Genomic DNA, 27,614 nt, shown 5'->3' with positions numbered 1-27,614 from the left:
GGGACCTTTGCCCTCAGCCATTGATGCCCTCATTCTGTCAGGACAAAGACTAACCCCGTGGGGAAAACAGAAGCTGTTTGCTTCTAGTTCAACAATCTAGAAACCGCAGTGTTTCCTCATCTATCTGACAGTGCTATGATATAAGGTTTTGTGCATTAAATGAATGAGCATTTATTTTCATTACGTTTAATGAATACCTTTCTACAATGGAATACCTCAAAGAAGCTGTATTACACTTAAAATAGCATTTAAGTTCATTAATACGAACCTCAGTGCCTGCAGCAGAGGCTTGTCAATGAGGAATCCTCCCTGGAACCACTGAAGAATGTAGAGTCTCCACCCTCATCCTCGCTGACCCGCAGCTACCATGATTTTCATTCATTGTGTCAACTTCATATTGCTTTTTTGTTTTCTCTTACTGTCCCTTCTTGTTGCTCTTTACTGTACTTTCACCCAACACTTGCACTCCTACCCATTTCTATTTTTCTATATCTAAACTGTGAGGTCAGGCAACAATACCTGTGAGAGGGAATCACAGGAGAGTAGAAAATACACAAGCTTTAATACATAACATGAATTCTGGCTGTTTGGAGGCTTATTTCCCCCTCTTTCCTGTTTCTTGGCTATGTTCTGGACATAAGATTGCTGGATAAGTGATTGCCACATCAGTGGGGTTTTTGGTTTGTTTGTTTTTTTTTTCCACCACAAATAAATTCAATTCCAGTTTGAGTTACAAATTAGAGGTTTTGAAATTGTAGTTGTTGAGATTCATAGATGGCAGGATATTAATATTGGGAGTTTAGTTGGTTTTAGAATTTAAATAATTTCCATAGTTTATTTTAGTTTCAGAGTCTTTTGTCTAGTCCTATCGCTGATGAAAAAATTTTCCACAGGGAGTGGAGAAATAAACTTTGTATTCACTGATGGATCATGATTACTGGAAAGAGTCCCGAGTTCTTATATGCAGACACAGTCCATGGGCAAAAATAAATTGCAAAGTTAGAGGATAAAGAATCAAGAGAAGTGTGCCCCACTTTGCTGCCCACGGAACTAGCTCACTTTGAAACATGCCTCAGTTTTGTTTTTTTTTTAATTTTATTTATTCATTTTTTAAGAAATATTACATTAAAAAAATATGAGGTCCCCATTCACCCCCACCGCCCCCATCCCACCACTCCCCCCACAGCAACACTCTCCCCCATCATCATGACACATCCATTGCATCTGGTGAGTACACCTCTGGGCATCGCTGCACCATGGCCTAAAAATATGGAACGCTTCATGAATTTGCATGTCATCCTTGTGCAGGGGCCATGCTAATCTCTGCATCGCCAAGAAGCTTAAAAGGAGGTGCAGAAGCTTTTACAGAAACTTGAGGCCTGGATGGTAGGAATGGTTTCCTCCAGGGCTCTCAGCATTGGGAGGAAAGCTCCTGGAAACCAACTGCCAGGAAGGGGAGGCTCTGGCTAAGTGAGACCCCAACTTCTGGGTTTCTTGAAAGTTTTGCATTTTACCTAAAGTTCTTTGGAGGCACTGCAATCCCCAGGGGCAGAGCTGATATGTGAGCTAAGAAGTTTGGGAGTTTTCCTCCCTGGTATCAAAGGAGACTCCAGGCCCCAGAAGAGCTCAGCTCAGCCCTGGGGAGAAGGCAGAGTTTGGGCTAAGATGCCGTAGGGAGCTCACCCGGGAAGGCCAGGTTAGGCGGGACGCAGGCGGCCAGGGGCGCAACTAGGAAATTCTGGCGCTTCTCCTCCGGCTCACAGAACTCGGTCCAGCTGGAGCGGCCTCCTTGCTCTCCGGCCAGGGCGGCAGCAGAGACCAATCGTCCCTGGCCTGAGGTGCTTGGCCCGGCCGGCTGCGCCCACTCCCCCCCGGGGACTCCCGGACTCAAGCCAGGAAGAGCAGACACCACGTCTGAGCCTGGAACGAGACAGTCCCCCAGCCCGGCAGCGTGCACCGTTTAGTCTCGGCTCGCTCGGCAGCTCCAGCCCCCTTCCTCGGCCGGTCCCTGCCCCCCCCCCGCCACCTTCACACAGGTCTTCTGTGTAGTAACACACCGGCCCTTTTCCCGGCCGTGGGCTCCGGCCAACATCTGCTGAGGCTCCAGAGAAGCCTCTTTCATCGCATAGCAGGACGGGGGAGGGGCGGGGAGGGGGCTGTCGCTCTGGCCCTCCAGGTGGGACCCCGGGACCGAGGTACACCGGGAAGGGGCTAGGAGACAGGTCGAGGCAACCCCCCCCCAACGGGGATACCCCTCTCCAAGACTGAGGGCTCCGGATAACTTCGCAGGCTCTCCCCTGCCCACTCCACCCCGCGAGCCCCACGCGGAGGAGCCCCAGCCCTGCGCTGCCCCTTTCTACCGCTTTCCCTCCTCCCTCCCATCTCTTTTCCATCCAAGGTCTAGGGCTCCTAGGCTGCGCCTCTACAAACACCCCCCGCCCGTCCACCCCGGGCAGAGCTCCGAGGGGAGGGGCCGCAGGCCCCCCTTCCCGCCTGTGGTCGGAGGGGGCAGCGTCGCAGTCCCGGGTGGGGATGGGCCCCGGGGGCCGTCTCTGCGCCGGGTCCGGTCAGGCCACGCTGAACACTAGGGCTTGGGGGCGGGGAGCCGGGATCGTGGAGAGGGGGGTTCGGGCCCCGGCAGGTGCGGGCTCTGGCAGGGCCCGACGGGCTTCGGGGCGGGGTCTCAGGTTACAGCCCGGCGGGGGGCTGGGGGCGGGGGGCGGCCCGCGGTTTGGGCGAGTTCGCCAGCCTGGAGAGCCGCGGGGCGCATATAACCGGCGCGGAGCGGCGGAGAAGACGCAGAGCGCCGCTGGGCCGCCGGGTCTTCCGCCTCCTCCTCCTGCTCCGAGGGCCTCCTGCATGAGGACGCGGTAGAAACCCGGACCCGCGCCGTGCTCCTGCCGCCTAGCTGAGCTCCGCCAGCGCCGGGCTCCGCCAGGCCCCCGCGGGGAGCCATGATCCGCCTCGGGGCTCCCCAGACGCTGGTGCTGCTGACGCTGCTCGTCGCCGCTGTCCTTCGGTGTCAGGGCCGGGATGTCCGTAAGTCGCCCCCCGCCCCCGCCCGCCTCCCCTCGGTACGGCCCTCCGCGCCCTGCTCCCCAGCCCCGCTCCGGGTCTCGAGCGTGCGGACTGCAGGTCCGGGTTCGAGCGGCTCCCCGGGCCGTGCCCCGCCGACACTTTGGGCGCACGATGCGCGGATGCTCGCCCAGCCGAGGTCTGCGAGTCAGGGGCTCAGTCCCAGCGTCCTCCGAGCTGGTGTCCCCCCGTTGCACAGGAATATTGAATATGCAAACTGCTGGACGCGAGAGGTTTGCGCACAGATTTAAGAGCGCTTTTTTCCTGCCGCTTGATAATCAGGCGCACACGCTCGCAGCTTGCCTCGCCGAGGCACTCTGACTTAAGCAAAACAGGTCGCGGCCCATCGATCTCAGCAGAACTAGGGCAGAGAGCGCGAGCAAGGAGGCGAGCAAGCGCCAAGGGGTTAACTTCGCCGTCGTGTCCAAGGGCCGATGGCTGGGGTGTTGAAAGAGGAGGTAGACAAAGGGGACGCTCGGAAAGCGGTCGACCTGCGAGGCCACGAAGGCTTCGGAGAGGCGCTCGGAGACCTCAGCTTCTCTGGAGTCCTCTCTCCCGCCCGGCTCCCCCCGCAGCTAGGCGAAGCCCTCGTTTGCCTCTCGGCTTTCTCCTCGCCTCTCTTCTCTAAACGGGTCTCGAAACTTCCCGTAGGAGAAGGGCGATTACATTCCATTCAGAGCCGGTTCTTCAAACGCCTTCGAAAATTGCGTCCCCTCCCCGCTGCCGCCCCCAGTCCCCAGGCTCTACAATGAGTAGCTTTTCCAAGACTTTGGGACTCACCGACCCAGGCTGGTGTGTGTGTGTGTGTGTGTGTGTGTGTGTGTGTGTGTGTGTGTGTGTGTGTGTGTGTGTGTGTCAATGTGGCAGGAGAGGGGGCGCGGCTGGTCGAGGGCTATAACTATCTTAGCCGAGTACAGTTAGAGAAGGCAGTTTTACAGTCTGGTTCAAACGCGGTGCGGGCGGCATCTTTCGCCACCTCCTTTGGTCAAGTCCCACTGTCTGGGATTATATTCAGGACAAACGAAGCCTGGAAAGTGTATTAGGTAGAAAGGGTTTTTATTTTCCACGTGTTTGGGCACGTTTCCGACGGCTGGGATTCCAGTCCTGTCTTTGTATGTTACAGATTGTAAATCAATCTCAGGCAAACCTGGGGAGGAGGCGAGAATCAAAGTCCCTTTGCCGCTCCCTCCCGCCCCAGACCAGGCGGTCTCCAGGGACGGGATGGAAGGCGGCGGGCCCAGGAGGACTTTCTGTTCTTTAAGTGGGCTGACCTGGGCGGGGGCGAGAGACCCCGGCCTGGTGTCCCCCTGGTGCGCTGGGCGGCGTGCTCCTGCCCTCTTGGGGAATACGGCGAATCTGTACGGGGCCTCCTCTCGGGCCGATTACATTTTTGTCCTAATTGCACACGCACACATCCTGTAAAGTTGTCTTCTTGACTGACTTCTGCCTTAGCGCATACTGGAGTTAATTGAGTGACCCTAAAATAGTCCCCCAAGTCTCTCCCCGGTATTAGAGGCGCTATTAGCAGCAGAACCGTCTCACCGCCGCATCTTTCCCGGGATGGAGTGAATTCCATCGTTCCTCGGGTGCAAACTTTCCAGTCGCTCCTCCTCCTCCCAGGCGGCGTGTAATTCTGCACCCGAGCCGCTGACTGCTGACTTTGCGCCCAGGCGCATCCCACCTCTGCAAACGGCGCTCCTTCTCCCACCCTCTCTCCGCCCCCAAATCCCTGGGTCTGCACCCCCGCAGACGTGACGTGGGGAAAGGCGCGGTCTGCGCCGAGGGCAGGAATGTCAGCAACCCCGGGCTCGGGCCCGCCTCTCCTCCTCGTCGTCTCTCCACGGGCTTGAGAACCTTATTGGCGGCGGCGTCTTTGCCCCACATCTGCATTTCCCGGCTCTCGCCGCTCAGGAAAGTGCCCCTCGGCTCAGGGGAGAGACCTCAGTCCTTTGTGAGGCTTGTTTGCGTTGGGAGATTGGCAGCGATGGCTTCCAGATGGGGCTGAAACGCTGCCGTATTTATTTAAACTGGTTCCGCGCAGAGACCTGTGAATCGGGCTCTGTGTGCGCTCGAGAAAAGCCCATTCATGAGAGCGAGGTGCGGTGGCTTCCCCCGGACTCCGCGACCCCCTCTCCCACAATGCCCCCCCTGTGCCCGGCTGCCGCCACCTCCCGGGCTCCGGCCCTGCGCAAAGCCGCCACGAAGCAAAAACAGTTCCCCGAAAGAGGGAGCTTTTTCATTGGCCTGCCACAAAGAATCGCTTGTGCCGCGCGGGCGTAATGAGGGGAACCCGATCCCGCGCGGGATGCTATCGGCCGCCGCTTTCCAGCAGCAACTCTGCGGGTCCTGGGCTCCTGCGCCCGCACCTAGGGGATCCGGTTACGGTGCTGGCTCCTTTCAGAGGCGGCTATCGAATCCCACTTTTTACGCCCTGCCAGTGTCTGTGGGCGATCAGCGTCCAGAGCCACTGCCACGAAGGGTCACCCCGCAGCTCTCGCCACCCCCCACCCTCCCGCATCCCCAGGCCGCGCTTCCTCGGGAAATCGGATGGGAGTTCAGGGACCCTCCCTCTCCCAGCGTTTCCCCCTTTTCCCTTCCTGAGCCCTCTCGGGTGAGGGCGCGCTCTTCCCGAGTCCGGCCCGGAGGCCGTCAGTCGATCCACCCCCATCTCCTCCGCCCCCTCGGGGTCTGCCGGCTTTCCACAGCCGCGGCTATTTCAGCGGAGGGTGGGTCCCGGCAGCTTCTGCGGCTCCCCGGGGACCCCCCCACCCCGCTCCCGCTATTATCTCGCCTAAAGACTAGGTAGATTTCTTCTAGTGGAAAAGAAAAAAGAAACGTTTATCTTTGGAGTTTCAGAGCCTCCTTGAAGAGCAGTGGGCAGGCCCGTTTCTTTCTCCGCCCACCTGGTTTGGGTCTCTGCTATTTTTCATCCCCTGCTGCCGCCGCCGTTGCTTTGGGGATTTTTGATGAGAAAAACAGCGCCGGGCCCTCCCGAGCACGTGGTACAGGCTCCTCGGCCCTGGCTCTCGAAGGAGCGCTGTTGTCCGCACAGGTTTCATTGGCCGCGGGAGTTCCAGACGGCCGCGAGGGCACGGGTCTGCGCCGCTCTCGCTCTGCGTTCTTGGATGAGGCCAGGCCTGCACTGGCCGATCTCAACCGAGGCCCGGCCTTCAAAGCTCCTTGACCCGCCGACGGAGCGCCGGCCTCAGGGAGGGCTACAGCTGGAGGACCCCCGAGGCATTTACTAGCCTGCCCCCTCCCCAAATTGGTCCTAATCCTGGTGTGGTTTGAGAATGGGACCAGAGCCTGATTCTAATGGCTCCTTTCTTCTCCTTTGGCATGCCCCCCCCCCCCCCCCCCCCCGAGTTATACGTCCACTTTTGGAAACTGGCTCTTTATAGATTCTAATTTTTGTGGGTAGAAGATCTACATTCTTTTTCAGTCAACAGCTGTCAGTTGTATTTAGCAATCCCATATTTCCTAGAGGAAGGCAGACGAAAGGTTTCTCTGCCCTGCGTGAGGGGCTCTCACCACTTCCTATTTCCTCTATTTCTACAGTCCCAGAGACTCCCCTCCCCCATCTCCCCCTCCCCCCATGTCTCCCACCTGCTAGATGGGTGAAGAGAATACGGTACAGTAGGGGCCGCACTCCCACTCCAACCTCACTGCCGATCAGGAATTTCACTGCTGGATAGAGAGCACAGTGCAGGGCACACGACAAATACTCGCTGAATCCGTGGAAGAATGAATGATCTCTTAAAGCCGTAGTGTTTATGTCCCCTGCTCCCGTGGCCCCAGCCCTTTCTTCGGTCTGTGAATTATGTCGAGTTGATGGCAACTACTTTCTCTTTTTCTCTTCTGGCTCCCCGCCCCCTCCTTCCCCTGACGCTCTGCTTCCCCACCCCACCCTTGGTGCAGAGAAGGCTGGCGGCTGTGTGCAGGATGGGGAGAGGTATAATGATAAGGATGTGTGGAAGCCCGAGCCCTGCCGCATCTGTGTCTGTGACTCTGGGACTGTCCTCTGCGACGACATAATCTGTGAAGACATGAAAGACTGCCTCAGCCCCGAGATCCCCTTCGGAGAGTGCTGCCCCATCTGCCCCGCTGACCTCGCCACTGCCAGTGGTCGTAATTTATTTATTTCTTCTTCCACATAAATAAATTACTTGCAAGCGTAGCAAATGCCCTCCCATGGATGCCGGTCATCTCTGCAAAGCAGAGGGGCTGGTTATCCATGGCACCCCAGCAGCTGGGGCAGCAAGGAAAGGCTACTTCTCGCGTGCTCACTCGGCCACATGGTGCCACAGGTTGAAACCGAGTGAGTCTTTGATCCCCTAGGAGTCCTTCTTTGCCTAACACCTCCAAAAAATGTGGTTATGGGAGGCAGGGAGGCACAGATGTGATTTCACAAAACATCCTCTCTGGAATCATCTCTGTGAATTACCAGAGCCACGATGGAGGTTGAATGCTCTGGCCACATCACAAATGAATGCCTCCTCTGTTGCCCATACCTGGTCTTTTCCGTAGAACACATATGTGCTCTTCAGAACAGAGAAAACCTCTGCCAACCATGGGGAAAAAGGGGAGACAGCTTCCCTCTTTGAAGCATGGAACTTTGGTGGTAGTTTCCTATTCATTTATTTATTATTTTAATTCTCTTGGGTTGACCACCAATAAAGAGGAGAAGGGGCTGGACTTCCAGTGTTCTGGTGGTGAAGGACAGAGCAGGGGCTAGGGCAGAGCTCGTGTGGCTGCACTCTGCTGGGTAGTTATTAAATCCCAGCTGGAACCAGCGCTGGCAGATGATGTGGGTGTAGGGGATCCCTCCCCAGCGCTCAAAAATTGACCCTATCTTCCTGCAGGTGGGTTGGGGTCACATATCTGGGCTGCTTGGCTGGCCCTCAGCGTTCCCTTCCTGCTCAAGGTAGAGAAGACAATTGAAAGGGAAGCGAGAAGTTGCCTTTCCTTAACACTTCGCCAACACTGGCTCCTTGGGGAAGCTGTTTTTCTGATGCAGATTCCCAGGTCATTTTTGAAGGGGCCCATGTGAGTGAAGAGTTGATTGCCCTGACTGTTTTGCTGCTGCAGAGGGGAAGGGGTCCTTGATCGGGGCTGGTGACGGCTGCAGTGCACTGTGTAATCCTATGCCCTGCTGTCTTTTTGTATTTGCTTCAAGGAGGCACAGCTCTAACGTAAGACCTTTCTAAGTACCTCGTTCTTCTGGTGGGAGGGGGTGGGGTATGGGAGGGGCTTCCTACCCTGGAGGTGTGGGGACAGCCTGGCTGTTCTGTTTTGGGTGCTTTTCTCCCCTGTCACTGCATAGATCTTCACTTTCTCCTAGTACCTTCCTTGCTCTATTCTTTTGCACACTGAATGCTTTTTGAATAACAAAGTCTGGGTCACGTCCATTCCTCATGGGATGGAACCTCAGCCATTCCAGGACCCCAGTGACCCTAACACCCCAACAGAGAGGTTACAAGAATCTGCCTCCTTCCTTGGTTGTGTCCTTTTCTTTGTTTGATGTCCTAAAGAGTATCTGAGTGACATTAGCTTGCATTTATCCATCTCATGAATCTTACATTCTCCTCCCCCTCCCCTCTTGTCCTCCCTGACAGGGCAACCAGGACCAAAGGTGAGATTTTTGTTGTTTGTTTGAGTCTGTGTATTTCCTTCTTCAGCAATGCTGAGATTCTGTAGACTCCTTTAGACATCAGAAGTGGCCTGGTGGGGCGGCTGGGCAGGGTCAGGTACCTGCAACTTAGTGGGCTCACTCGGCTTTTCATATTTCAGGGACAGAAAGGAGAACCTGGAGACATCAAGGATGTAAGTATAAATTCTTCTCACGCTGCTGCACCTGCTGCTCTGGACAGGCCATTTCTCTGTGCTGGCCTCTAACTTGCCGTCCGTGGGTCTCTTTCTCACAGGTGGTAGGACCCTTAGGACCCCCTGGGCCTCAGGTAAGGAAGGGAGAGATGCCCTTCCCCCTCTGGCATCCAAGCCCACGACTGGCAGGTCCCTGGCCCTGCCACCACCTCACCGTTTTCTTTACCTTCAGGGACCTGCAGGTGAACAAGGCCCCAGAGGTGATCGTGGCGACAAAGGTGAAAAAGTGAGTAGAGAAGCAGCCCCTCGTGACCCTTGTGGCCTCCCAGGTCCTCTAAGCCCCTCTCCTCCATACCTGGCCACCTCCTCCAGGGCACCTGGTGGGCAGATGGTTCTCGAATAAACACTGTGTCACCGTGGTGCCTTTTTTCTCTTCTGCCAAGGGTGCTCCCGGACCTCGTGGCAAAGATGGAGAACCTGGGACCCCTGGCAACCCGGGCCCCCCTGGCCCTCCTGGCCCCCCAGGCCCCCCTGGCCTTGGTGGAGTGAGTATCCTTCCTTCCCCTTCCTTCCAGCTGCCCCTCCAGACATGTGGCTTCTAAATTGCTACTCGCACTTACCTGGCAGGCTCCCAGGACTGCCGGCAGTGGCGGTGTGTACATAGCCTCTCTCCCCAAAGCCTATAATTTAGTGGAATCACAAATTAGGCATGAGACTGTGGTGCTAAGGGCTGCCTTTTTTTTTTTTTTTTTTCACTCACTGGGCTTTGGCAAAGAAGGTGTTCAGTTACCTGGCTCCCTGGCGTCTGTCCGTGTGGTCGATTCTTGGGGAGAGGGGTGGACGGGGGACAGGATGACTGGGTACTTGTGTTTCCCTGGAAGAAGAGTGACCACTGTCCTTGGGAGACATTTGTTCTTGGCCCTTGCCAAGTACATTCCAAGCAACTATTCATTCTCATGAAAGAACCCCACTGAGGAAAGGTGTGTGGCGAAAGTGGGTTTTGGATTCAAACCAATCCAAAAATTACCTTATTGCCCAGTTTTTGCAGGCTTGCTATTTCCATGTTTGCTGTGTGTTAAATTCTGAAACTGAATGGGCTCATAGATGTCTCCTGCAGCCTTTACTGAGGTAGTTCATGCTGGGGATTTCAGTCCTTAAAAATGCCTTTAAAAGTGATGTTTTACTTAACTTTCCCAATTAATAGATGCTAAATAGTGCATCCAATACTTCAGAATTTTTATAATATAATAATTAAGAGTGGTCATTACAATAATGCTATAATAATTTTTTATTATTAAATGACAGGCAAGGCACTGATAAGCCTCCAAATAACTCTTCTTCTTTCAGGGAAACGATTATGCTATGGTCAGCGGATGACACCTTTCCAAAACTATTTTTCAGGAATCATTGTTTATTCTGCTCAATGCTAGGTCAGCCTCCAAGAATGAGAATTTATCCAAGTCGAGTTCTTCCTCTTCAGATATCATTTATTTGACCACGGAAGAAAGATCCAGGGGCTCTCGGGTTCCTGATATTGTCGGTTGTCTTTGCAGAACTTTGCTGCGCAGATGACTGGAGGGTTCGATGAGAAGGCTGGCGGTGCCCAGATGGGAGTGATGCAAGGACCCATGGTAAGAAAAGACACCCGCGCCTTCTACCCCATGTGGCAGGGGGTGGCCCTTAGCAGAGCCAGAGAATCTGACAGCCTCTGCTTTACCGATAATTGCTTAGAGCAGCCCTTCTGCCTAGGTTATATAACCTCCTATTTAGTTAGCCCGAAGCATTTGGTTTTTAATGGCCGTGGGTGCCAGCTTGAATGATGCGCTGGAGTGGCTAAGAAGAATGAGGATGGAGAGGCGCATCTAGGCTGATCTGTTGGAGGGCCCGTTGCTATTGCTCTTGGAATGAGAACTGAAGAAGGCAGACAGCGGCTACTGTTCTCCAGCATCCAGGACTTCCAGCAGGAAATCGCAGCCCTGCAGCTCTGGCTTGGCACAAGCTAAATGAAACTCAGACTTTAGTAAACATGGCTGCTTTCCAGGAGCAAGCAAGGCCAGCTTCTCTGTCTAAATGGAGCCTATAAATAAAAATAGATGGTTGCTTGGGGAGTGGGAAATGAAGGGGAGCAGCGGCGGTAGGCCCCCTGCCCCCCGGGCAGCTCCTTGTCCTTGGGGCCCCGGGTTGGGAGGAGGCCGCACACGGGGCGCCACTGGCGAAGGCTTTCCAGTGAAGCTCCTCGTTCTCTGTCCCAATGCAGGGCCCCATGGGACCCCGAGGACCTCCCGGCCCTGCCGGTGCTCCTGTAAGTACTGGGTCTTTCTCTCGCTCCATCGCGGCCGATGTTTTCCAAGCTCTCTGATGTCTTAGCACAGTTTGGGGAGGCCAACCTGTCCTCGCTTTACTTTGTAGGGGCCTCAAGGATTTCAAGGCAATCCTGGGGAACCTGGGGAACCTGGAGTCTCTGTGAGTACCCCCCACGGGCCCTGCCTCCTCTCCTGGGACGCCTCTCAGGATACGCCACGCAGACCCCAGCTGCCGTCCCCTCCCGGGTTGCCTAGCTCTTTCCCACAGTGGAGTGACCCAGAGAAAATGCCACATGCCACTTCTTAGCTATGGAGGAGTTCTCATGAGAACCGAATGTGGCAAGGGCCACCAGGACCTCTGGCCCACTGTCCCCTTGCTGGGCCCCTCCTGGCCTGTGTGCCTGCTGCCTCCCGCCATGGCCTGCTCTGCACCTTTGCTCTCTCCCAGCACCAAGCGGGTTTTTACCTTTGTGTCTTTCTTCCTTATGGGGGAACTTGCATCCAAAAGCTACAATCCCAGAGCTTTGTCCGCTGATTGGGTGTCTTCCCCCTCCAGTTACCTCAAGTTCCCTTGCTTTGTTTATAGGGTCCCATGGGTCCCCGGGGTCCTCCTGGCCCCCCCGGAAAACCTGGTGATGATGTGAGTATAACCAAGTAGTCAAATGAGCACCTGCCTCCTTTGAAAGGACCTGGGGAGGGTGTGTGGCGGGGAGAGCAGTGGAAGTCTTTGCTTGGCACAGGGTAGCAGGACCCTATTGGTGAGTCATAAAGCGACCAATATAAACTGGCCATATGGCCGTTGTGAGTTATCTTGCAAGTTCCCTGGGTACTGCTTTGGACCCTATGGGAAGGGAAATAATTAAAACATCATTAGCCCCAGGAAGGGAAACTGAGAAACGAGAGAAGGGAGAGGAAAAACACATGGGGGAAGGAGATGTGGAGCAAGAAAAACAAAGAAAGAAACCTTTAACCAACCCAACGTTATCTTAATTGTAAATGAGCTAGAGAGAGCTCAGCCTGAGTCAGGATGTCTACAAAGGATGCAAACGAAGTGAAGAGACAAGAGTTGGCACTCCCCACTCTTCCATGAATAACACTCGACAGCAAAGCCTCTGGAGGTTTGAGAGAGCTAGCCCAGCCAGCAGAGGCTAAGAGGGGAGAGAAAAAACCAGCCAGGGGAAGTCAGAGGCTGCTGAGGACAGGCGCATCTTCCCCTTGCCCGTGTGGGTGTCCGAGGGAGCAGTTCCTGCCCCCAGAGGGCCCCCAGGGGGTCTGGAATCTGAAGGAGGTGAGGGAGATGAGGAACCTGGTGGGCAAAGGGCGTGAGGACGGGGTGGAGAGCTGCCGTTCTGGAGGCGGCAAGCTCTGCCCACACTTCTGAGGAAGCCGAGCTATTTCTCTCTCCCTTCAGGGTGAAGCTGGAAAACCTGGAAAATCTGGGGAAAGAGGCCTTCCTGGTCCTCAGGTGAGACCCCACTTTTTCCACCCTCAAACCTGTTTCCCAGAGTCCCACTTCCTAGGAATTGAGGCAGTAGCTTCAAACCGAGATCATCGGTTCAGTCAGCTCCTTTCCAAAACTGAGCACCACCACCTCCTCAATGCGTCATCACGCCTTCACGTCTTATGATCCCACTGCGACCCCCAACACAGCCCCACGGAGGGGGCCGGGCAGGGGTTACTTCTATCCGTCTTGCACAGCACGGGGCCAGGCTCCGTGCGGGGACCCCGGGTTTGGGAAAAGAGCCGCCTACTTGCAGGGGTTGGCGGCTGAGGGAGCCGACTCCCAAGGCTGTCGGGCCGCCCAGGGTGGACTTTACCCTGTCCTCCTCCTCCGTGCTCAATACCACCTCTTTGGATTGCAGGGTGCCCGAGGCTTCCCGGGAACCCCAGGCCTTCCTGGAGTGAAAGGCCACAGAGTAAGTGGGTGGGGATGTTGGAAAGAAGGGGGTGCCTGGGGGAGAGTAAAGGGCTAGTCCAGGCGCCTTGGGCCCATCCCTGAGCCCCAGGCCTGTGCTGAGTGTTCTTTCTCCCCCCCACCCAGGGATACCCTGGCTTGGACGGTGCTAAGGGAGAAGCCGGTGCTCCAGGTGTGAAGGTAAGGTCCAGGAAGCACGCGGGGGCATGGGAGCAATCCTCTCCTCCCAGGCCAGCGCACGCGGTGGAGCTCGGTGGAGTCAGGATATCAGCTCCGTTTTGCTTGGGAACTCCCAGTCCCACAGGACAAACCGCAGGCCTGACGTTGGGGGGACTTGGGCCCCTCAGAACTGCAGTTTGCGTCTGTCGGTGCCAGCTCAGATGACCAGAGCTCTCAGCTTCTTCCCGGGGAGTTTCTCTGGGGGCCAGGCATGGGCCTGTCCGCTGAGCCTGTGTGTCTTTTTTCCAGGGCGAGAGCGGGTCCCCTGGTGAGAACGGGTCTCCAGGCCCCATGGTGAGTAGAGCCTCGTCCTCCGGGACAGCCGTCCGCCCCGCAAAGGGCTGCACCGTAACCATCAGAGCTCCCCTGGTGGAAAGCCAGTGTTCCATTTTAGATTTGATCAGCTTGTGAGCAAAAATTTAAATGTATTCAGCAGATGACTTGTACAAGGAGTCATCAGCATTTCCTTGAAAGAGGCAGTCAGCCCTGTGTGCACACTTGAAGTATGCTTCAATTGATGCAAATTCTATTTATTCCCAACATCTCGGGGAGCTCATCTAGCGAAGGGGCAAGATGCAGCTGAAGCAAGGCTCCTGTGGGTGAGGGTGGGGGCACAGGGGTGCTCTGCTGGGTGTGGTACAAATTGTCTGGGAGTCGTCAGGAAGGGGGTCCTGCCGGGAGGTCCCCACCTCCGCTACCCGGGACGGGCCCGCTCCCTCTCCTCCCGTGCTGGGGAAAGCCGTGGCGCACAGCATCCCTACACCAGCTCACACGTGCGCTGTGCTCCTGTGTGTTCTAGGGTCCCCGCGGCCTGCCTGGTGAGAGAGGACGGACCGGCCCTGCCGGTGCTGCGGTGAGTCATTGGCATACCCAAAGCTGCCGTTCTCCTGGCACTGTCTAGAGGTTACATGCCACTTCCAGCTGTGGTTATTCCTTTGGGCCCTCGAAGCAACCCTGGGAGGCGTAAAGTATTGTCATCCCCATGAGAATTCACTCTGAACGGGCTGGTCCCCAATCCCCAGGTTGCATCTGCACCGTCAGAGGAGCGGTGGCTCTGGGAGGCTATTTGGTGAGAGCTGGACTCTTGATCAGTCTGGATTGGATAGACTGTCCCTTCCACTGCCACCCGCTCCCCAGTCGGTCCAGTTTGAATTTACCGACAGACCTAAGTTGGCAACAGCCCTGTGCTACCCTTTGTTCTTTCTGGTTGCTTGGATGAGGTCCTAGAAAAGTAGAACAGAGTCGAGCATCAGTTTGCGGGGCATGGCATTCAGCCCGGCTGCCACTGATGACTGGCTGGTGACGATGACCGCAATTCCCTCGAATGTGCATGTCCCCAAGGGTTTAATACCGTATAGACGCCATCTCGTCTAATCTTTCCCCAAATCCCACCATATAGGTTCTATTGGTCTCCGCATTTTAGGTCCAAGGAAGCCAAGGCACACAAGTGTTCAGTAGCTTAAGACAAACCGTGCTTTGCATCCTCAGACTCCAGTGGGTCCCACTTACTATGGGAGATTGGGGGTCAGGGGATTGGGGGCCGGTGGAGGGTGCAGAGTGCGAGGCGGAGGCCCTTAGCTCTGATCCATCAGGCAGTGGAGCGTTCTCGTGGGCGCCTGGTCAGGCGGGGGATGCGCCGAAAGCCGCGTTAAAGAAAGGCTGTGCTTTCTGTTGCTTTCGCACCCCAAACCACCCCAGCTCTGAGGACCCTCCTTGCAGGTATGTGAAGGAGGCCTGGCCGGGAGAATCAGCCTCACTCAGCTGTGCTGCCGGTCAGAGAATGTATCTGTTTGGCAGCCACTTTCCTCAAAAGTAGATCAGTGAAAGGGCAAGCCGCCACGGCCCTCCTCGGTCAGCCCCAGCTGCTCAAGTGCCTGGTCCCAGCGAGCTCAGGGCCTGCCGGCAAACCCTACTGCTTCTGCAGATGAGGGAGACCCGGGCCTCCCGGCTTCCCAGCACGGCCCTGAGCCGCCGTGGCTGCGTGGAGGGGTCGAGACCCCCTGCGCCCTCCCCTTGCTCTCCCAAGTCCCTGTGCTGGTTGCTGGCCCCTCGGCAGCAAGGCTGGCAGGGTGAGTATAGGATTTGCCTTGCAATGGGGACGTTGCCTGTGAGCCCTTCCTCGCCCCTCCTCCCTCTGCCCTCCAAGCAGATCCCAAGGCCCTCCTGGGGCTCTCTGGGGCCTGGACCCCTCGAAGGCAGCTGCTTCATGACCGAGGCGGGCAGCTCGCAGGCCTGGCGTTAGGGCCAGGCCGGGGATTGGCCTCTGCCTGCCGCGGTCACGTGCCCTCCTCGAGCCCCCACATCCGGCGGGGAGAGCCGGGGGCCCCCACCCCAGCCCCCTCTTCTCAGGACAGCCCAGCAGCTCCCCTTCACTCGGGCCCAGCCCCGGAACCCCCCAGGAGCACCCCCCACCTCAGCGGCCAGGAGGGCCCGTGAGGGGCTGTGGCCAGTCCCAAGGCTTTCTGTCTCTCTGGCATTTTTTTCTCAGTCTTCTTTTGCCTTGCTGTTTAAGGCCAATCTGGCACGTCCCAGTGGGGAGAAATGGACCGCAGCCAGGGGAAGATTTGCATCTTATTTAAAACATGAGCTCCCCCTGACGTGCCCTTTTCCTTCAGCATCTGAGGAGAGGCAGAAGCAGGTGGCCCGGGGAAGGTCACCTCCTGGTCTGTGGGGTCGGCCGCCAGGGACGGGAGCCATCTCCCACCAGCACGAGGGCCCCTGAGTTTGCATAGAGGCTCCTGGGCCCTGCGGGGCCCTTACCACAAACCAGGGAGCAAGCCCTCTCACCGGAGATAAGGACTGGCAGCCTTGCCTCTCTGCGGCCTTGGGGCCCGGTGGCTGGCGCCCTGATCCCGCACGGCGCTCTCCCAGCCAGCGGCAGGCCTCCTGGCATCGCCTGTTGTCCCTCAGGAGTAGGTTGTCTAGAGAGGGTAGTGGAGAAGGCCGCGAGCAGGCAGGAAGCACCCAGTCAGGACTGCTTAACCTACTCCATTTTCCTTTCAGCCAGGTCAGGACTGCTTAACCTACTCCATTTTCCCTTCAGCCAGCTCACGGAGTCTTTCCGTAGTAACTTGGCCTTGACGTCGGGGTCTAAGCTTAAGGAATAGCCGTGAAACAACCTAAGCTTCGTTTAAGCTGAGAACCAGCCCCCACTGCCTCCCACCCCCACGCCGACATCTCGATTGGGGGCCACCTCACGCTCAGCCCTGGGGCTCCCCACGCAGTGTCTCCCACAGTCTCTGGGTGGGTGGGCGGCGGGCAGCGAGTGGCTGGACGAGAGGGCGCGTCTCACCACGGCTCTTGCTTCTCGTTGCTCACAGGGTGCCAGGGGCAACGACGGTCAACCAGGCCCGGCAGGGCCTCCGGTAAGTGCATTTCATCTTCGGCAGGTTTTCGTTTTTTTAGGAGAGGCTAGCTGGGGAAGGCAGCCAAAGAAGCGTCTGCTTCTCGCCGCTGGCCTTAGAGACGTGCTTCGCCGTCTGAAGCCAGGCGAAGCCAGGCGTCTCTCTGGAGCTTCCTGGGGACGCCGGCACAGGGACAGTGGTCATCTGGGGACGTTCAGCCGCGGCGGACGTGCGAGGGCGGGAGGGAGTGTGGGGTGTGGGGCGGCCCACTTTGGCATTCACCTCTCCACCCCTTTCCTCCTCCAGGGTCCCGTCGGTCCTGCTGGTGGCCCTGGCTTCCCCGGCGCTCCCGGTGCCAAGGTGCGTGCCCCGCTGCTGGAGTGGTGGACCCAGGAGCGCCAAGGAGCTCCCTCTCCCCTCAGCCCTTGCTAATTGCCCTCTTCCCTTCTGAGGGGAGAAAAGCCGGGTATTTCTCAGTCCCCAGCTGGAAGGGAGAGTAAGAAGGAAGGATGAGAAGCTGGAGCTGCAGTTACAGCTTCAGAGCCAGGGAAGGCAGAGGCCAGCGGCCTGGGAGGGAGCCGAGGACCAGGAACGCAAGGGCAGGGGGTCCCGGAAGTGAAGGAGACCCCGGGCCCGGAAGAGGGTCTGAGGGAACAGGGCTGGGGAGAGGGTCCCCGGGCAGGAGACCCGTCTCCCCTTCGCAGTCCTGCCTGGCTCTGCAGGCCCCACTCCCCGAGCTCTTGCGAGGATTAGCAGAGGCCAGTGGGAGGCCAGCCAGGCCGGGGAAAGGCCCCGCGGCCCAGGAGGGATTCCAGCCCGCGCTTCTCTGGGAATTCTCTGCTGGGGCTGCCAGGAGATGAATAAGGAGCCTCCGTGCGGCCACTGGCATCAGGTTGCTTTGCCCCTCCTGGGGGTTTCCATGGCAACCAGACAGTGTCTGAGGCCCCGGGGAGCGGGTGAAGGAGACCCATTGTGAAGAGGGGCAGAGGAAGGTGAGGGGGCCCGACCTTTAGAAAATAATCATCACAAATGCGGAGCAAGAGTGTTGTGAGGGGAAACCTGAGGAGGCGCTGCCCTCGCTGCAGGTCAGCAGCCCCGCCAGGGGCCCTGCCACCAGAGGGCCCAGACCCCAGCCAGTCAGAACTTTCAGGAAAAAAAAAAAGGCACGAGAGGAGAAGCAGAGGCGGCCCGTGCTGGAAGGGTTGCCGGAAGCGGAGGGGACCTGGACGGCCGTTAGCAGCCCCTCGGCCCGCCCGCGCCGGCCTCCCGGGCTCACGCAGCAGCCAGATGCCAGCCAAGCCGGGCCCTGGGCCGGGCGCCGGGCAGTGGGCGTTCGCCTCCGGGGGCCTCGGCTCCTCTGCGAGATAATAGAGGAGGGGTGGGAGGCGGAGGCCCCCCGCTTTGCAGTACAGAGGGGGATGCGGGGCCTGCCGCCCGCCCATCGGTCAGGTGGGGCCAAGGCGGCTGCAGGGCCCGTGTGCGGACCCGTGCTCGGGCGCAGTCTCCCTCGAGCGAGCGAGCGGCCGGCCTGGGGCGCCCCTCCGCTCCATCTCTCCCCCCACCTTATTTCCTCCCAGGGCGAAGCCGGCCCCACCGGCGCTCGGGGCCCCGAAGGTGCTCAAGGCTCCCGAGGCGAACCTGGGACTCCCGGGTCCCCCGGGCCCGCCGGCGCCTCTGTAAGTGCCGCTTCTCTTTGGCCCGAAGGGTCTGGGGTCTGTGGGCCCCGTACTTCACCAGGAGGGAGGGGGGCCCCAGCGCCCGGCCCGTCTCCAGCCAGGCGCGTCTCCTCTTGTCTCCAGTCGCCTCCTAAAAACACCCAGCAGGGGCTTCCCTGGGACGGACAGCTCCGGCCCCCCTGGTCTGGGGCGGGGAGGTGGGGGGGCGCCTCGCTTGCCACTCATTTTAGGCTGACAACACCCCCCTTTTCAGGGTAACCCCGGAACTGACGGGATTCCTGGAGCCAAAGGATCAGCGGTGAGTGCTGGCCCGGACTCCACTCCTCGGGTGGGCTCGCCCTTCCCGCCCCCCTCCTCATGCTCCTCTCTTCCGCCGTGCCCATAGGGTGCTCCTGGGATCGCTGGTGCTCCTGGCTTCCCTGGACCCCGGGGTCCTCCCGGCCCTCAAGGCGCCACAGGTCCCCTGGGACCGAAGGGCCAGACGGTAAGACCCCAGGAAACCCCGAGCCCCCTGGCGTCCCTGGCCTCAAACCGGGCGGCCTCTGTCCCATGCCGACCTGACCCGGCTCACCCCAGCGCCCTTCCCTGGGCACCTGAAACGGGCGCCTGTGGGTGAGGGCAGGGTCCACGTGACCCCCCGCCTTTCGCTTTTCTTCAGGGCGAACCTGGCATCGCCGGCTTCAAAGGCGAACAAGGCCCCAAGGGAGAAACCGTGAGTATCTGCCCAGGAGCCCGGGTCTCTCCCTGCTGCTGCTCCGCCCGCCCAGGGCCATTTCCCCAGACCCCTTGCCCGCCTCCCCCGAAGCCGCATCCCAGCCCGGGACCCCTCGGGCGGTGCCTGGGGCGGGCAGGCTCAGCAGGGCTGAGAAGACCCTGCTGTGGCCTGAGCTCCCTTCTCTGGCCTAACCAGCTGGAAGGGCTTGGACTTCGCGCCCTCTCGTCCCCGTGGGCCGCCCCCGCTTTCCATGACCGATCTTCGAGATCCTCCTTCCCCAAGCCCCCGGCCCTGTAGCAGCGGCCGAGGCCCCTCCCTCCACACCCAGGCCACGGCTTGCCCCCCGGGCCGGGTGAAGGCTCACGGGATTCTCTTTTGATCCTCAGGGCCCTGCTGGACCCCAGGGAGCCCCTGGCCCCGCTGGGGAAGAAGGCAAAAGAGGTGCTCGTGGGGAGCCTGGCGGCGCCGGGCCCGTTGGTCCCCCCGGAGAGAGAGTGAGTGGGCCAGGAGGGCCCCCGTGCCTCTGGGCAGTGACCCCGAGAGTCCCCCTGGCTGTGTGCCCTGGGCCAAGACCAGGCCCCGTGTGGATATCATGCTCCTCTGCTCTCCACCCACCCGTTACGGGCTTAGGGATCCTTTGTCCCTGTTTGTCCGCCTCACCCCCAGAATGACATGGGGATTTTGAGCTCCCTCCCAGAAAGGTGGGGACAGATCTGAACTGTGGATACTTCTGAACCGTGCAGGGTAGAGCTGCTGCTCCACAGACACGGTGGGCGGTGGGTTGGGGAGGGTCCCCTGAGCCTGGCCAGGCGCTCTCGCCCCAGGGGGATCAGGGCCATTCTGATTCACTGCCTCTGCCTCCCTCCTTCTAGGGTGCTCCTGGCAACAGGGGCTTCCCAGGTCAGGACGGTCTGGCTGGACCCAAGGTGAGTGGGGAAGGCCTGGGTCTCTCTCTGGGCCCCTGGTCAAACGGCTTCCCGCCGAATCCTGGCTTCCTCTCGTCTCTCCTACAGGGAGCCCCCGGAGAGCGAGGGCCCAGTGGCCTCGCTGGCCCCAAGGGTGCCAACGGGGACCCCGGCCGTCCCGGGGAACCTGGCCTTCCTGGAGCCCGGGTAAGTGGAGGATCCGCCTTCACCCTCGGCCCCGGACCCCGAGTGGACCCTCGCACCCTTTCGCGCCCTTCCCCCAGTGCCAGACCTGGCAGGTCCTCGTGCCTTGGCCCTGACACCCGCCCTCGTCTCTCTCCTAATCAAAGGGTCTCACTGGCCGCCCCGGTGATGCTGGTCCCCAAGGCAAAGTCGGTCCTTCTGTAAGTCCGTCACCCTGGGCTCGTTGGGGAAATGTCCTCGGGGAGGCGGGTGGGAAGGGAGGCAGGCGTTTGGGAAGAGGGCAGCCTGGAGCGCCGGGAGTTTGGGGAATGGGTGAGGAGGATGGGTGGTGGGCGCTGGGCCGGCTGTGGCCTGGGTAGCGAGCTCTGAAAATGCCACCCTCTTACGCATTTGGGGTAGTTCCTCGGGGAAAGACAAAGCTTGGGCGTGGGCTTTCAGGGGCTGACCGTCCGTGCAGGGCACTGCTGCCGGCGCTCACAGGGGCGGTGTGGGCCGCTGGCCACTACCTCGTCCATCCGGCTGCTGTCTGGTGCTGAGTCTGCAGAGTAGGAACTACTGGGTGGGTGACTGTGGTCAGGGGCCCCTGCCCTGACCGTGGCGTCCTCTTTTCCAGGGCGCCCCTGGCGAAGACGGCCGCCCCGGCCCTCCAGGTCCTCAGGGGGCTCGTGGGCAGCCTGGTGTCATGGGTTTCCCTGGCCCCAAAGGTGCAAACGTAAGTTAACAGCCCATCTTTCTGTTTCCTCCCACGTGGGGCCACGACCTACCTACGCACTTGGGGGGAGGGCTACGCACCAGGGGGGGCCCTGGTGGCGTGGGCAGCTCTGGGCTCCAGGTCCTGCAGGAGAGCACGTGATCTGGGCTCAGCTGAGTCCCGGGACGTCTAGGCTGCGACGCGGTTTTATCCTTCGTTGCTCCCCGGCCTGCTCTGCCCCTCCCCCCCCAACACTCCCCTGCACTCTCTTCTCCAGGGCGAACCTGGCAAAGCTGGCGAGAAGGGACTGCCTGGTGCTCCTGGTCTGAGAGTAAGTCGCCCTCGCCCCAGCCAGCGCTCGGTGTGGGCGGGACACCTGCTGGGGCATGACCCTGGGACCCCTCCTGAGCACGGATTTCCGTGGTGGCCCTGTGAGCGTCACCGCAGGCCGAGGTCCTCAGGGCGGAGAGATAGGGACGGCTTCCCTGCTGAGGAAGGCAGGGAAGAGCAGGGTGGGCTGGCTCCTTCCAGAAACCCGGGGCTGCCAGGGCATCTGGGGCCCCTGAAGAGCGGGAGCAAAGTCTGTGACGTCACATCACCCTTTTCTCCTCCCTCTAGGGTCTTCCTGGCAAAGACGGCGAGACGGGCGCCGCAGGACCCCCGGGACCCTCGGTAAGCGCCTCTGCAGCCCCTCCTGCGGCAGGGGCGTGGAGGGGAGGTGGAAGCAGGGGCCCGCAAGGCGGCTCTGGGCAGATGCAGGGCACTAGGCCCCCCTCGACTGAGGCAGGGTGTCCCCGGGGGGTAGTGCGGGCCCCCCTGGCGGTTAGGGACGCAGAGGGTGTGCACCTTTGGTTGGGAGGGCAGGGGCGGGTCCTGCTCTCCCGCTGGTCACCCTCCAGGCCCTCTGAGCTGTGGCTCTCAGGCCTCTGCACCGCTGGCTCAGCTCACCTTCACCTTTTTCCTCTGCAGGGACCTGCTGGTGAACGAGGCGAGCAGGGTGCTCCCGGGCCATCCGGGTTCCAGGTAGGCGGCTGGATCAGGCTCATTCTTGGGCCCCTTTTTGCACCACATGCTCTGGGGTGGCAGCAGGCATCATGCGTGGAGGGCCCCCCGTCTTGAGGGGGAGCAGGGAGCGAGGCTCGCCTGCATCCCGGGCTCTCGCTGCCGGCTTTGGGTCTGCCCTCTGCAGAGCCTCCCTGGGGCAGCAAACTCACTCCTTTACCAACACGTGTCACTTTGGCTGCAGGGACTTCCTGGCCCTCCTGGTCCCCCAGGTGAAGGTGGAAAGCCAGGCGATCAGGTGAGCGTGGGGCTCTGTGAAGCTGCACGGGTTTAGACGGAAAGATCCCTTCCAAGGGCAGGGGGGCACGTGGAGCCCGGCGAGGCCCGGGCACGCTGGGGACAGAGGATGCCGTCGGAGCTCAGTCCCCCGAGCGCCCGCTGCTCAGCCCCGTGTGCAGGGATGCAAGAGCCCTCCAGTTCTGGGGCCTTCCGCAGTCTCACACACCCTTCTTCATCACACAGGGCGTTCCCGGTGAAGCTGGAGCCCCCGGCCTCGTGGGTCCCAGGGTAAGCGTCCCTCTGCCTCTTGTGGGTGGTCTCCTGGAACCTGCCCCTTCCCCGTGCCTGCCGCGCTGCAGCCCGCCCTCCCTGCCTCCCTGCTTCTCCGGGCTCCGGCTTCTCCCGGGGCCTCCTCCCCCGTGGATCTTTCCTGATCGCCCCTTTGGTGTCTCTCCCGCAGGGTGAACGAGGTTTCCCAGGGGAACGTGGCTCTCCCGGTGCCCAGGGCCTGCAGGGGGCCCGTGGCCTCCCTGGTACTCCTGGCACTGATGGTCCCAAAGTAAGTGGATGGCGGTCATGGGAGGCCACCCTGATGAGGGAGGAAGAGGAAGCGGAGGGGCTCGGGAGGAACGAAAGATAGGAGCGGGGAGCGGACGGAGCTCCCGTGTACCAGTCTAAAAACAACCGGAAAACCAGCTCTCACTGGGGAGCGGATGTAGCTCAGTGGTCGAGTGCCTGCTTCCCATGTATGATGTCCTGGGTTCAATCCCCAGTACTTCCTAAAAAAAAAAAATAGGAGTGTGGAGTGGAAGATGGTGACAGAAAAGAGGTGGGCAGAGAGCAAAGGAGGGAGAGAGAGGGTCGGGCCCCTGGTTTCTGTCCTCTGTGCACTGCTGTTCCGGAGGAGCTGCTTCTCACTGCAGATGCCTTCTCGCCTCCCACCCCAGGGCGCGTCTGGACCCGGCGGCCCCCCTGGGGCTCAGGGCCCTCCAGGTCTGCAGGGGATGCCCGGTGAGAGGGGAGCAGCTGGTATCGCTGGGCCCAAGGGAGACAGGGTAAGTACCGGGGTTGACGCCTCTCCCCAAAGCCCTACCCGTCACTCCCTCCCTGCAGGCCCTGGGGAGGTGGCTCTCTGCCACCCCTTTTTGAGCAACCCCCCAGAGCTCTGCCTGCCTTTTCGTGTCATCCTCTCGCCACCCTTCTCTCCACCCACTCATACTCCTCCTCGGCATGGACCCTGAGAACACAGCAAGCCCTCCTGGGCAGGGTCTGAGCACTCCCTGGAGCCGCCAGCTGGCAAAGGGGGTTCTGGGGTGCCCCCCTGAGCTGGCCCCTTTGCTCTGTCCCCCAGGGTGACGTTGGTGAGAAAGGCCCCGAGGGAGCCCCCGGGAAGGACGGCGGTCGAGTAAGTGAGGGGATTGGGAGGCGCAGTTGCAGGGGACCCCATGAGTCCCCACGTCAGTGCTCAGGGGAGCTGGGCCTGGCTCAGCTGCATGGACTTGGCCGTGCCAGGGGGCCCCCAGAGCGTGAGTGGAAGTTCTGGGGGTCGTGGGAGGGTGCCGCGAGGTGCCTTCGGCGGTGGACCCCCAGAGACCGGCCGTGCCCCAAATTCTTCTGACGACTCTCCCTGCTCCCCCTCATGTCCGCCTTCGCTCTCCCCAGGGTCTGACAGGTCCCATCGGGCCCCCCGGCCCGGCCGGTGCCAACGGCGAGAAGGTGAGTCGCAGCGCCCCTTCCTCCCTCCGCCTCCCCTCCTCCAGCAAGCCTCCTCCTCCTCTGGGGCTGCTGGCGGCTCTTCCTGGCCTCACTGTCCGCCGTGACCCTCCTGCCCGCCAGGGGCAGGACCCAGGAGGGCGGGGGTCCTCTTAGAAGACAAGTCACTGGCTGCGTGCCCTGTGAGACGAGCAGCTGGGCGGGGGGCAGACGGGCCCTTGGGCAAGGCCTCAGCCTGAGACACCCAGGAGACGGGCGGGGGAGCGGGGCGCTCTGTGTCCAGGGCCCCGCCCTGGCTCCCTGCTCCTTCATCGGCGCCTCTTGCCCCAATTTAGGGAGAAGTCGGCCCCCCAGGTCCTTCGGGAACTGCTGGTGCTCGTGGCGCCCCGGTAAGATCCCGCCCCAGCTGCCCACTCCGGGAGCCCAGGGAGCCCGCTCTCCCCCTGGCCTGGCCCTGCAGGCTCCCTCCCTGCCCCGTGGGTCCAGGGGTGGGGAGAAGACAAGGCACCCCGAGATGCAGCCCGGGGCCTTCAGGTCACTGGATCCCCTGACCCAAGCGGGACTTTCAGACCTGGGAGCCCCCTGCAAACTGTGTTCCGGGGCCTTCTCCTGGGGGTGCTGCACACGTGGCTGGGCCGGGGGGAGGCGGCCAGGGCCCTCTCCTCGCAGGGGACAGCGGGGGCCTGACCGCCCCCGGGGCTTCCTCTGCCACAGGGCGAGCGTGGAGAGACTGGACCTCCGGGCCCCGCTGGGTTTGCCGGCCCTCCCGTGAGTACCTGTTCGCCCCTGCTCCCGCGCTCTCGGGGCTACCCTGCATGTAGCACCCAAGGCACCTCTGGGCCTGTGGGTGGGGAACCGACCCTGCCCCGCTGCTGTCATGCCTCCAGGCGTGTCCGGGCCCTGGGGGCCAGCGCACTTGAGCTCACACGCACGCATGGCCTCTGGCCCTTTTGGGAGCCCCCCTGTGCCTGCCTTGCGCTCACCCACTCCTCTCCCCACACAGGGTGCTGACGGCCAGCCTGGCGCCAAGGGCGAGCAAGGAGAGCCGGGCCAGAAAGGCGACTCCGGGTCCCCCGGGCCTCAGGGCCCCTCGGGAGCACCCGGGCCCCAGGTGGGTCACTCAGGCCCCTGCAAGAGCTGCTCGCATGGGGCTTGCTGGGTGCAGGAGGAGAGGGCCCAGCGGACCGCACAGGCAGAGGAGGCCCCGGGCTCCCCGGGACGCCCGCCTGAGTTGAGGGCCTTTGAGCCAGCAGCTTCCGGTGCCTACTGCCTCCGCCAAAGGGACAGGAATTACGCTCAGAGACAAAGACGCGGGTGGTTAAGCCTTGGCGCCCCGTCAGTGGAAGGAGCGCTCGTTATCTTGGCTGTGGGGTGTGGAGTTGTGCTTGGGAGGTGTTGGGGGGCTGTGTCTCCTCGGAGGGCAGCCCGGGACGAGGCAGGGGGTCCCCAGGGGTGGGCGAGGGGCTCCCGCAGGTGCTGTACGTCTCCCCCGAGGTTTCCTAGAACAAGAAGCTCCCGCTGGCCAGGCCGCCTGCTGTGGCTTCCCCCGGCTGGGATTTTAGTGCCCAGAAAGCTGTGCCTTTGAAACCCCAACCTCGGGGGTCGGGTGCCGGGGCTCGGAGCCTCACCGTCTCCCTCTGATCCCCAGGGTCCCACTGGAGTGACTGGTCCTAAAGGAGCCCGAGGAGCTCAAGGCCCCCCGGTGAGTGTGCCCCGTTCCCACCCTCCCCCAGATGGGGTGGAGGGCTCAGGGGGGGCGGGGGCTTCCCTCACACCCCACCCCTGCCCGAACCTCCGGAAGAAGGTCTGGCCAAGGGGCTCCAGCCGCGGTTTCCTGGGATTCACCCACTGCCCTCCTTAGTCCCGCCTGGGCCCCCAGCCCGAGCCCACCCCCCGGCCTCTCTCCGCTGGGCCCCCCAGCCTAGGCTCTGCCCCCCAAAGCCAGCGGGATGCTCTCTGCGACAACCGGAGGCAGAGAAGCAGCACCTGCCAACCCCAGCCACCCCCTCTCCCTCTCTAATCCCCTTGCTGCTTTGCAGCCCCTCACCCCTTCTGCCCTCAGCCTCAGAGACCCCCCTTGTTCAATCCTGAGGCTCGGGGGTGTTTAGGGGTTCTCCTCTCCTCACACAGGGAGCCACTGGATTCCCTGGAGCCGCTGGCCGCGTCGGACCCCCAGGCTCCAATGTAAGTGGGGGTCCTGGCTTGTTCCTACCGCGCCCCTGACACGGGAGGCGCGGGGCGGGGGGGGGGGGCGTAGAAGGTCTGGCTCTCTGCCCCTTTTTGTCCAGTCCCATTCCTGGGAGGAAGCTGCTCCCCGCAGGCAGCAGGGGGTATAGATCGGGTGCTGGTAGCCTGCCAGGGGGCCTGGATGCAAATCCTCAGCGGGTGGACGGGCCTAGCCCAGTCAGGACCCGCACTTCTTGAACCTGCTCCGTGCCCCTGGCCTTGACCGCAGTAAGAAAGCCCCTAAGTGGCCCTCGCTCTCGGGGAGTAACAGATGACGAGCGGATGCTCAGCTCTCGCGAACACCGGGCGCAGAGGGAGCAGGTGCCGTGGGCGAGCGGAGGCTTGGGGGTCAGAGCAGCAGGGTTCGAGCTGACCCCTGTGGAGCGATGGGATTGAGGCAGGAGGAGTCCAAGAAGAGGGAAGAAAACAGCACCGAAGACTGCAGGGGTTGAAGCGGGCGGGCTGGCCCGGCTTCTCAGAGCAGTGGGCCCGGGAGGGGTCCTGTCGCCCTCAGCAGGGGACGGCGGGAAGCCCCAGAGAGGAGACCGCGGCCGGCCCGGACAGGGAAGCGTGCGACGCTCACGGCCTGCATCTGCTCCTTCTAGGGCAACCCCGGGCCCCCCGGCCCTCCTGGTCCTTCTGGAAAAGATGGTCCCAAAGGTGCTCGCGGCGACAGTGGCCCTCCTGGCCGAGCCGGTGACCCTGGCCTCCAAGGTCCTGCTGGAGCCCCTGGCGAGAAGGGAGAGCCTGGAGATGACGGTCCCTCCGTAAGTCCCTCGCCAGGCCCAGGCCGGCCCAGGGCCAGGGTCCCGGGCCCGGGGCTGGAGGGGCTTGAGTTCCCAGAGCCCAGAGGGAGGAGCAGCAGCCGTGGAAACGCTGGGCACGGAGAGGGGCGCCGGGAGCACCGTCCTGGGAGCACCGAACTGGGTGCGGGCAGGCCCACTGCGGCCTGGGTCTCATCGCCTTCCTCCCCTCTCTTCAGGGTCCCGACGGTCCTCCAGGGCCCCAGGGGTTGGCCGGCCAGAGGGGCATCGTAGGTCTGCCTGGACAGCGTGGCGAGAGAGGATTCCCCGGCCTGCCTGGCCCGTCGGTGAGTGAGCGGCAGCCTGGCTCTGCGGAGGGCACGGCCCCGCGCAGGCCGGACGCTCTTCCCGCAGCGGCCTTGCTGGCCTCCGCGGAACCGGCGCCGCCTGGGGCTTCTGCCGGGGCTTCCCCTGGTGGGGGGGTCTGTGGGGCCCTGGGCAGGGACGCTTGGGGCGTGAGCTCATGGCCCTGGTCTCTGCCGCTGCAGGGTGAGCCTGGCAAGCAGGGCGCCCCCGGGTCATCCGGAGACCGCGGCCCGCCCGGCCCCGTGGGCCCGCCCGGCCTGACGGGTCCTTCGGGAGAACCTGGTCGAGAGGTGAGCAGTGGGCCCTGGGGGGCCTGACCAGGGAGAGGCGCCCCTGGCGCGGGACAGGGCTGGCTGATGGGGTGCGGGGGCAAGGTCGCGGTGGGAGAGAGGGGCATGGAGAGCTCAGTGCAGAG

At 61.1% G+C, this 27,614-nt stretch overlaps 1 protein-coding gene and 1 pseudogene across 2 annotated transcripts in view; one reads left to right on the top strand and one right to left on the bottom strand.

The window, feature by feature from the left end:
* Nucleotides 1-1,263: 1,263 nt before the first annotated feature.
* LOC111767055 (U6 spliceosomal RNA) lies at nt 1,264-1,364 on the bottom strand (annotated as a pseudogene).
* Nucleotides 1,365-2,714: 1,350 nt separating this feature from the next.
* The window catches only part of COL2A1 (collagen type II alpha 1 chain), a 29,380-nt gene continuing 4,480 nt past the window's right edge, over nt 2,715-27,614 (top strand). Inside the window, exons 1-44 of one of the 2 annotated variants that reach the window (XM_058307889.1) lie at nt 2,727-3,039; nt 6,994-7,200; nt 8,691-8,707; nt 8,866-8,898; nt 9,000-9,032; nt 9,131-9,184; nt 9,342-9,443; nt 10,452-10,529; nt 11,156-11,200; nt 11,308-11,361; nt 11,788-11,841; nt 12,613-12,666; nt 13,064-13,117; nt 13,243-13,296; nt 13,585-13,629; nt 14,135-14,188; nt 16,656-16,700; nt 16,986-17,039; nt 18,257-18,355; nt 18,609-18,653; nt 18,741-18,839; nt 19,014-19,067; nt 19,457-19,564; nt 19,943-19,996; nt 20,084-20,182; nt 20,326-20,379; nt 20,793-20,891; nt 21,148-21,201; nt 21,489-21,542; nt 21,840-21,893; nt 22,117-22,170; nt 22,395-22,439; nt 22,612-22,710; nt 23,099-23,206; nt 23,503-23,556; nt 23,814-23,867; nt 24,200-24,253; nt 24,579-24,632; nt 24,868-24,975; nt 25,513-25,566; nt 25,995-26,048; nt 26,696-26,857; nt 27,073-27,180; nt 27,382-27,489. In XM_058307889.1, coding sequence (XP_058163872.1) covers nt 2,955-3,039; nt 6,994-7,200; nt 8,691-8,707; nt 8,866-8,898; nt 9,000-9,032; nt 9,131-9,184; nt 9,342-9,443; nt 10,452-10,529; nt 11,156-11,200; nt 11,308-11,361; nt 11,788-11,841; nt 12,613-12,666; nt 13,064-13,117; nt 13,243-13,296; nt 13,585-13,629; nt 14,135-14,188; nt 16,656-16,700; nt 16,986-17,039; nt 18,257-18,355; nt 18,609-18,653; nt 18,741-18,839; nt 19,014-19,067; nt 19,457-19,564; nt 19,943-19,996; nt 20,084-20,182; nt 20,326-20,379; nt 20,793-20,891; nt 21,148-21,201; nt 21,489-21,542; nt 21,840-21,893; nt 22,117-22,170; nt 22,395-22,439; nt 22,612-22,710; nt 23,099-23,206; nt 23,503-23,556; nt 23,814-23,867; nt 24,200-24,253; nt 24,579-24,632; nt 24,868-24,975; nt 25,513-25,566; nt 25,995-26,048; nt 26,696-26,857; nt 27,073-27,180; nt 27,382-27,489 — 3,111 coding nt within the window. In that variant the 5' untranslated portion in view covers nt 2,727-2,954. Of the gene's footprint in view, nt 3,040-6,993; nt 7,201-8,690; nt 8,708-8,865; nt 8,899-8,999; nt 9,033-9,130; nt 9,185-9,341; nt 9,444-10,451; nt 10,530-11,155; nt 11,201-11,307; nt 11,362-11,787; nt 11,842-12,612; nt 12,667-13,063; nt 13,118-13,242; nt 13,297-13,584; nt 13,630-14,134; nt 14,189-16,655; nt 16,701-16,985; nt 17,040-18,256; nt 18,356-18,608; nt 18,654-18,740; nt 18,840-19,013; nt 19,068-19,456; nt 19,565-19,942; nt 19,997-20,083; nt 20,183-20,325; nt 20,380-20,792; nt 20,892-21,147; nt 21,202-21,488; nt 21,543-21,839; nt 21,894-22,116; nt 22,171-22,394; nt 22,440-22,611; nt 22,711-23,098; nt 23,207-23,502; nt 23,557-23,813; nt 23,868-24,199; nt 24,254-24,578; nt 24,633-24,867; nt 24,976-25,512; nt 25,567-25,994; nt 26,049-26,695; nt 26,858-27,072; nt 27,181-27,381; nt 27,490-27,614 lie in introns of both variants that reach the window. The other variant, XM_058307890.1, reaches the window with a different exon arrangement.

The sequence above is a fragment of the Dasypus novemcinctus genome, chromosome 12 (genome assembly GCF_030445035.2).
Source record: "Dasypus novemcinctus isolate mDasNov1 chromosome 12, mDasNov1.1.hap2, whole genome shotgun sequence".
NCBI lineage: Eukaryota > Metazoa > Chordata > Mammalia > Cingulata > Dasypodidae > Dasypus > Dasypus novemcinctus.
This window is presented reverse-complemented; position numbering and strand designations above follow the sequence as displayed.